Source organism: Nycticebus coucang, chromosome 6 (assembly GCF_027406575.1).
Source record: "Nycticebus coucang isolate mNycCou1 chromosome 6, mNycCou1.pri, whole genome shotgun sequence".
Classification (NCBI taxonomy): Eukaryota; Metazoa; Chordata; class Mammalia; order Primates; family Lorisidae; genus Nycticebus; species Nycticebus coucang.
This window is the reverse complement of record NC_069785.1, coordinates 67275159-67283635: the sequence shown is the minus strand read 5'-3', so window position 1 is coordinate 67283635 and position 8477 is coordinate 67275159. Positions and strand designations below refer to the sequence as shown.

Genomic DNA, 8477 nt, shown 5'->3' with positions numbered 1-8477 from the left:
TTCCAAATGGCTCAATTTCCCTTCTTCACCCTGGATGCTATTCTACTGCCTGTCCTCCCTCAAGGTCACAGAACTTTGTACAGTCCCTGTGGTATCGTGCTTCTGTACTTGGCTTCTCATAACACCTACTAAGGTTGCCTACATAGATAGGCACAGCGGCTCAGCGCCTGTAGCTCAGCGGCTAAGTTGCCAGCAACATACAGTGGAGCTGGCAGGTTTGAACCCAGCCCAGGCCCGCCAAATCAACAATGACAGCTGCAACCAAAAAACAGCCAGGCGTTGTGGCGGGCGCCTGTAAACCCAGCTACTTGGGAGGCTGAGGCAAGAGAATCACTTAAGCCCAAGAGTTTGAGGTTGTGAGCTGTGCCGCCACGGCACTCTACCGAGGGCAAAATAGTAAGACTCTGTCTCCAAAAAAAAAAAAAGAGGCACAGAGAGAGTTGCCCCAACTTCCCACCCGAGGTGACTTGAGGTGTCTTTCCAGAGCAGTACACTCTCAGGTTCTGTCCTCTGGAGGAGGTGGTCTCTCATACTAGAGGCTTCTTTTTTTTTTTTTTTTTTTTTTAGTTCATGTCTTTCATTAATTCATATATAATTACTTGTCTTCTGGTTTGTTGAAACAGTAAGTAAGACAACATTTGCCACAATAATGTCTATCAAAGTGGCTGGCCATAAAAACTCCAGCACCACACTCATCTGAAGGACACTCTCGACGAAGGCGACTTATTTTGCCATTCTTATCCACCTTATAGTATTTCAGGACAGCAAGCTTAACCTTCTTTCTCTTATGCTTATTCTTCTTGGGAGTGGTATAAGACTTCTTCCTTTTCTTAGCACCACCACGAAGTCTTAACACTAGATGAAGAGTGGACTCCTTTTGAATGTTGTAGTCAGACAAAGTACGTCCATCTTCCAGTTGCTTGCCAGCAAAAATGAGTCTTTGCTGATCAGGAGGAATTCCTTCCTTATCCTGGATCTTGGCCTTCACATTTTCTATCGTATCCGAAGGTTCAACCTCGAGAGTGATGGTCTTCCCTGTAAGGGTTTTTACGAAAATCTGCATCTTGGTGGCTGTCCCACCACTATGGCGGATCGGAAAGCAGAGGCTTCTTTTTTTTTTTTTGTGGTTTTTGGCCGGGGCTGGGTTTGAACCCGCCACCTCCAGCATATGGGACCAGCGCCCTACTCCTTGAGCCACAGGCGCCGCCCGTCTAGAGGCTTCTTGAATGGGCCTGCTTCTCTCTCCAGACCCAGCTACTCAGTTAGTTCTGGAACCAGGAGTGTGTCTTCTGGAAACTAACTTGTGTTTGGGAAGACATGAAAAGGGAAATAAGGAGAGAATCAAATGATCTTTAGGATTTTCCCCAAAGACCATATCCCCAGTTACTTGTTTGCATATATGTTGCTTGCACCTATCTATGTAAATCTCCCTGTCAGGCTGGGCACAGTGGCTCATGCCTATAATCCTAGCACCCTGGGAGGCTGAGGCGAGTGGATCACCTGAGCTCAGGAGTTTGAGACCAGCCTGAGCAAGATCTAGACCCCATCTCTACTAAAAACAGAAAAAATTGGCTGAGAATTTTGGCAGGCACCTGTGGTCCCAGCTACTTGGGAGGCTGAGGCAAGAGGATTGCTTGAGCCCAAGAGTTTGAGATTGCTGTGAGCTCTGATGATGCCACAGCACTCTGCTCAGGGTGACAAAGTAAGACTGTGTCTCAAAATAAAAAAATAAAAACATGAATCTTACCTGTCTACAGCTGAAGGATGAATCATGTCAAAATGTTACTTCCGGCTGGGCACCTGTAGCTCAGTGGTTAGGGTGTTGTCCACATGTTCCGGGGCTGGTGGGTTCGAACCTGGCTCCAGCCTGCTAAGCAAACAAACAAAAAAATAGCCAGGTGTTGTGGCAGGTGCCTGTAGTCCCAGCTACAGGGAGGCTGAGGCAAGAGAATGGCTTGAGCTCAGGAGTTTGAGGTTGCTTGAGCTATGACGCCGTGGCACTCTACCAAGGGCAAAAAAGTGAGACTCTGTCTCAGTTAAAAAAAAAAAAAGTCACTTTCACAGTTTCTTTTTCTTTCTTTTTTTCGGGGTAGGGGTGGGGACAGAGCCTCAAGCTGTTGGGCTGGGTAGAGTGCCATAACATCACAGCTCACAGCAACCTCCAACTCCTGGGCTCAAGTGATTCTTCTGCCTCCGCCTCCCAAGTGGCTGGGATTATAGGCACCTGCCACAATGCCCGGCTATTTTTTTGGTTGCAGCCGTCATTGTTGTTTGACGGGCCCAGGCTGGATTCGAACCTACCAGCTCAAGTGTATGTGGCTGGCGCCTTAGCCGCTTGAGCCACAGGGGCTGAGCTTCTTTTTTTTGTTTTTTTTTTTTTTAGAGACAGAGTCTCACTTTGTCACCCTTGGTAGAGTGCTGTCGCATCACAGCTCATAGCAACCTCCAGCTCTTGGGGTTAGGAGATTCTCTTGCCCCAGCCTCCCAAGTAGCTGGGACTACAGGTGCCCGCCACAACGCCCGGCTATTTTTTGGTTGTAGTTGTCATTGTTTTGCAGGCCTGGGCTGGATTCGAACCCAACAGCTCTAGTGTATGTGGCTGGCGCCTTATCCTCTTTTTTCTTTTCTTCTCTTCTTTCTTTTCTTTTTTTGAGACAGTGTCTTACTTTATAGCCCTTGGTAAAGTGCTATGGCATCCTAGCTCACAGCAACTTTAAACTTTTTTTTTTTTTTTTTAAGACAGTCTCACTATGTTACCCTCGGTAGAGTGCCATGGCTTTACAGCTCACAGCAACATCAAACTCTTGGGCTTAAGCGTTTCTCTTGCTTTAGCCTCCCAAGTAGGTGGGACTATAGGCGCCCACCACAACACCCAGCTATTTTTGTTGTTGTTGCAGTTGTCATTGTTTTAGCAGGCCTGGGCCAGTTTGAACCCTCCAGCCTCTGTTTATGTGGCTGGCGCCCTAACCACTGAGCTACAGGTGCCGAGCTGCAACCTTAAACTCTTGGGTTCAAGTGATTCTCTTGCCTCTGCCTCCCAAGTAACTGGGACTACAGGCGCCCGCCACAACACCCGACTATTTATACTTATTTATTTATTTATTTATTTTTGAGACAGAGTATCACTTTGTCGCCCTTGGTAGAGTGCCTTGGTGTTCTAGCTCATAGCAACCTTCAACTCTTGGGCTCAAGGGATCCCCTTGCCTCAGCCTCCTGAGTAGTTGGGACTATAGGAGCCTGCCATAACGCCCAGCTATTTTTAGAGACAAGGTCTTGCTCTGGCTCAGGCTGGTCTCAGGTAATTCAACAGTCTCAGCCTCCCAGAGTGCTGGGATTACAGGAATGAGCCACCGCCCTTGTCTACTTTCACAATTTCAGAGAACTTCCTTCCATGGTTCTCTAGAGCATATGGGCAGATGACCAAAGTCAGGCATTCAGGACCCATCCTGATCATGCTTCTGGCCCTTTCTCCCCTGTGCATTCAAGTCAAGACATTTGCTGACCACTGTGCAGGCCCTGATGTACTCACAGAGAGGTTTTTCTCCATCAGCTCCAGCACTACCTCCATCCTCAAGGTAACGGAAGGCCTCAGTGTGACTCCCCCTCAGTTCTCCTTTTCTGATGTATCTTGTAGGCATGTTCTGTGGCTCCAGAAAGTCCCTTTCTCTCTTTGGCCCCCTCCCTGTTCTGTGCCCACCTTGTTTACATCTCAGGCCCCTCGTCCTGGCCTACTGGTGACCAACGTAAGGTTTCCGCTCAGCTAAGCCAGCACTACTCAGGTGCCTCTGACGCTGGCTCCTTCCTCCCTTAGAGCTGGCAGGCGAGTAAGGCTGGGGCGTCCTCTTGTGGTTGACAAATGCTCGACACATCTCTCTCATATTTTTCCCTTTAGCTCTTCCAGAGCTAATCTCTCCCCAGGGATACCTAAGGGTCCATTTATTCTGGACTGTCTGGGCGCCTCTGTTCTGAGTAATGCTCCCAGCAGCAGAGGCATGCAGTCAATCACAGACGTTTATGCAGCACCTACTAGATTAGGCCTGGAGACATTTGATTCAGCCCCCTCAGTTGGTTCACAGATGGAGAAGCTTTAGTCCTAAAAGGCAGAGAGATGTGCCAAGTTCATGTGAAGATGCAGAATGGACATAAATCTTAGGTGTCCCCACTCTGCTATGGAAGGTCAAGTCAGTTTCTGATTAAACCCCTCCATGTCCATAAAAACAAAGCTTAGTAACCACAGTTGATATTTTTGGAACTTACATTCCTAATTTCTCATATCTGGAAGGCCTTTTACCCACAGGCATGGCAGGGATAGACCTCCCTGGAAACTCAGATTTGGGCTCGTTCCCTTTCAGCCAGCTATTCCTGGCTGTCACTCTGTTAGTTGGCACTGTCAGGCAGTAGATCTCCTCTCTGTGAATGCTGCTGGTCCCTGGCCAGACAGGAAGTTCCTTCAGAGCACAGGTGAGGCCAGTGGGGGCACTTGGTACCTAACTCAGGCTTGCTAACTGGCTACTTCATTTTTGACATATATTGCAAGCAAGAGATGCAACCTGCATCTACAACTTGATTGCTTCCTATCTCTGTGTCTTTATGGGAACCCAGCCTTAATGGACGTTCTCACCCAGCAAAAGCAGTCAGACCTACGGGAAGTCACAAGGAACCACACCTTAATTAATAGGCAGTGACTTTCTTGTCCCTGGAGGTCTTCAAGCACGTGCTGGATGATACATTAGCAACTAACCAAAAAATGTAAAGCTGCCCAAGTGATGGCTCATTGCTGTAATCCTAACACTCTGGGAGGCTAAGGCAGAGAATCCCCTGTGCTCAGGATTTTGATGTTGCAGTGAGCTGCAGTGATGCCACTGCATTATACCTGGAGTGACAGAGCGAGACTCTGTCTCTAGAAAAAAAAAGTAAAGCTGGCTCAGTGCCAGCCACATACACCTGAGCTGGCAGGTTCGAATCCAGCCCAGGCCAACCAAACAATGACGGCTGCAACCAAGAAAATTGCCAAGTGTTGTGGCGGGCCCCTATAGTCCCAGCTACTTGGGAGACGGAGGCAGGAGAATTGTTTGAGCCCAGGAGTTGGAGGTTGCTGTGATCTGTGATGCCACGGCACTCTACCCAGGGTGACAGCTTGAGGCTCTGTCTCAAAAAAAAACGTAGCCGGGCGTTGTGGGCTCCTGTAAGTCCCAGCTACTCAGGAGGCTGAGGCAAGAGAATCGCCTAAGCCCAGAGTTGGAGGTTGCTGTGAGCTGTGACACCAGGGTACTCTACCTAGGGTGATAAAGTGAGACTCTGTCTCTAAAAAAAAAAAGTGAAGCCATAGTTTTCACATTGTGTACTATGTCTAGGGACAAATCTGCCCCCAAGCATTCAATTACCCTCAATCTTTATGTATGGCCCTCTCCTATCCCTCCTTTGTTCCTTTCTTTTTCTGCAGCCAGCAGAGCCAGACACAAAGGCTGAGTTAGCTGAGCATCTTCCCTTAACCCACATCAATCCCAATCTCCCTTGAGGAAGAGACAGAATGGGGCTTCCTTGTAATGCTGAATCCGCAATGCCTCCAGCCGCCACCAGGGGGCAGGATTAGCCGAAAACGATTGGTTTTGGCTGGTGGAGCAGTGTGATTTGTCTGTCTTGTCCCAGTTTGGGGGCTCAAACATTTCCTAAGTGCTGTGTTGCCCAAACAAAATATATGTCTATCACCGGGCATGGTGGCTCATGCCTGTAATCCTAGCACTGTGGGAGGCTGAGGCAGGAGGAGCACTTGAGCCTCAAGAGTTCAAGACCAGCCTGAGCAAGAGCGACAATGAGACCACTCTCTGAAAATAGCCAGGCATTGTGGCCGTGCCTGTAGTCCCACCTACTCGAGAGGCTGAGACAGGAGAGGATCATTTGAGCTTGAGGAGTTTGAGGTTGCTGTGAGCTATGACTTCACAGCACTCTACCCAGGGCTACAGAGTGAGGCTCTCCAAAAATAAAGACATATATTTGCAGCCGGCACTTGGCCTGTGAGCTGCTAGTTTATGTTCTCTATTTTAGAGCTTCTTGCCTGAGGCAGGGCCTGGCCTTCCTTTAATCTCCTGACAGCTGCTAGGCTCTGAGAACTGGGTGCCTGTGAAGGATTCCGGGCTTCTTAGGTAGATGCTGCAGGAGTAGCTGACTTTACTCCCCATGTCCGGTTCACACCTGCTTTCCAACAATAATAGAGAGTTGCCAGGAAGCTGGGAGCTTAGCAGAAGGTTCCACAAGTTAGCCGGGCGTTGTGGCGGGCGCCTGTAGTCCCAGCTACTCGGGAGGCTGAGGCAAGAGAATCGCTTAAGCCCAGGAGTTGGAGGTTGCTGTGAGCTGTGTGAGGCCATGGCACTCTACTGAGGGCCATAAAGTGAGACTCTGTCTCTACACAAAAAAAAAAAAGAAGGTTCCACAAGCATCCCCATAAATCTGGGCAAGTCAGCCAGATTTTAGGGCTCTTGGCTTGATTCACTAGAAGCCAAGAGCCCTCCAGAGAATTGGTCCTAAGTCCTAGGGTGTGTTCTTGTGCCTCTCCCAGGACAAGAGCCCAGTGGGAACATAGACTGGTGACTATTTCTCAAAGAGTTTTGTCCTGCAAGGCAGACATAAGAAGTTGAGGTTCCGGCAGACGCAAGAGGTTGAGGTCCCAGTAGTGTTCCTTCTCTGGACTTGCGTTCACACACACACACACACACACAGCACTTCCCAGATCTTTTCCCACGCAGTCCCAGGGCAGCTGGTCATGGGAATGAACCAAAAGGCCTCCTCTCCAAGTGGAAGCTCCACCCTGTTGCCTTTAATTCCTGGCCATGCAAGCCCCAGCCCCCTCCACCCCCTTACTACTTCCAGAGAAGGAAATAGCTGAACAATGTGGCAGATCAAAGAATGGGCACAGAGCCCAGGACCCGGGACCCAGGAGTGGCCCTCACAGGCTGTGGCTCTGACCCCTGGCTGCCCTACGCCCTCTGAGCCGGCTTCCCTGGAGGTGGCCCTCCTTGGACGTTTCTCCATCCCTGTGGAAATTTGCACAGCTGATCAATCTCTCTCCCCTTTCCCGTTTGCCTCTTCCTCACCGTGTGACAGCTGGTGTGTGCCCCACTTCCCTCTGTCCTTCCACATCCACATTCCATGCTCCTCGTGGGTAGAGGGGGGTGAAGCTAGGTTTTGATGGGGATTTTGGCTAGTGGGGGCAGGTGGGCAGAAAGGGTCATTTTTTCTGAAGTCTTCCTCTAGCGGTCAGGGAAAACACGTCCAGAGAAGGAAGACTGCTGGAACAAGGGCCACAGAGCCCTGAGATCTCACTCTCTCTTCTGGACAGAGCCATCTCTGTAGGGCCACTCTCAGAGAGACAGAAAGGAATTACTAGTCATTTCCAGCCTCCTGGAGCTGGGAAATTGGTGGGAACCACTACTTTTGTTTTTCCTGTTGGCCTAAAATAACATTCTGCCTGGGACCGGAACCCTAGGCAGGACTACCCCTCTCTCCCAGTTCTAGTGCCTTGAATTGCCTCACCTTCCGCCAGGCACTTCCTGCCTTGCTAGCCAAGGGCCAGGGCTCCTCACAAACCTCTCAGATCCTGACTCAGGCCTTGGTAGTAGAACCAAGCTAGACTCTGTGAGGGGCTCCCTGGATAGGTGATGACAGGCCAGTATCATACTCTCCTCCTGCCATAGGGGTTCTGGGATGTGGGGGAGATGAGTCCTGAACCTCTTTTTCCTCTGCTGTTTCGTTTTTACCCTTTCAATGATTTTTGCTCAAACTGTACACAGGTGACCACTGGAAACCTAAAAGGTCTTTACAGTGGGAAAGATCCCTTAAGAGTCTACTCCCAACCTCTCGGGAGGCTGAGGCAGGAGAATCGCCTAAGCCCAGGAGTTGGAGGTTGCTGTGAGCTGTGTGAGGCCACGGCACTCTACAGAGGGCCATGAAGTGAGACTCTGTCTCTAAAAAAAAAAAAAGAGTCTACTCCCAACCTCAAAGTTTAGATGAGAAACTGACGCACAAAGAACACAAGTACTTTGCCTGAGATCAGAAGCCAATAAAAGAGAGGGAATGGTGGCGCCTGCCGTCCCAGCACTTAGGGAGGCTCACTTGAAGCCAAGAGTTTGGGAGGTTGAGGTTACAAGTGACCTACGATCATGCCACTGCACTGCAACCTGGGTAACAAGGTGAGGTAAGCAAAAGCAGGGAGGGGCTAAGAGAGATCTGGACTCTAAAGTGTTCTGACTCTTAGGCAAGGCCTTTTTGTGACTTCCCTTGGTTTTCAAAGGCAGCTTTAGCATAACCTGGGGAGGAAGCAAAAGAAAAATACCAGTCTCAGCCGGGGGTTGTGGTGGGCTCCTATAGTCCCAGCTACTTGGGAGGCTGAGGCAGGAGAATCACTTAAGCCCAGGAGTTGGAGGTTGCTATGAGCTGTGATGCCAGGGCACTCTACCAAGGGTGACAGCTTGAGACTCTGT

The 8477-nt window shown here is 49.7% G+C and overlaps 1 protein-coding gene across 1 annotated transcript; it reads right to left on the bottom strand.

Annotated features, from left to right (window-relative positions):
- Nucleotides 1–552: 552 nt before the first annotated feature.
- LOC128587277 (ubiquitin-40S ribosomal protein S27a-like) lies at nt 553–1081 on the bottom strand. The gene has a single exon (XM_053593237.1). The coding sequence runs from the start codon at nt 1061–1063 to the stop codon at nt 596–598; it is 468 nt and encodes a 155-aa protein (XP_053449212.1). The 5' UTR covers nt 1064–1081; the 3' UTR covers nt 553–595.
- Between the last annotated feature and the right edge of the window lie 7396 nt (nt 1082–8477).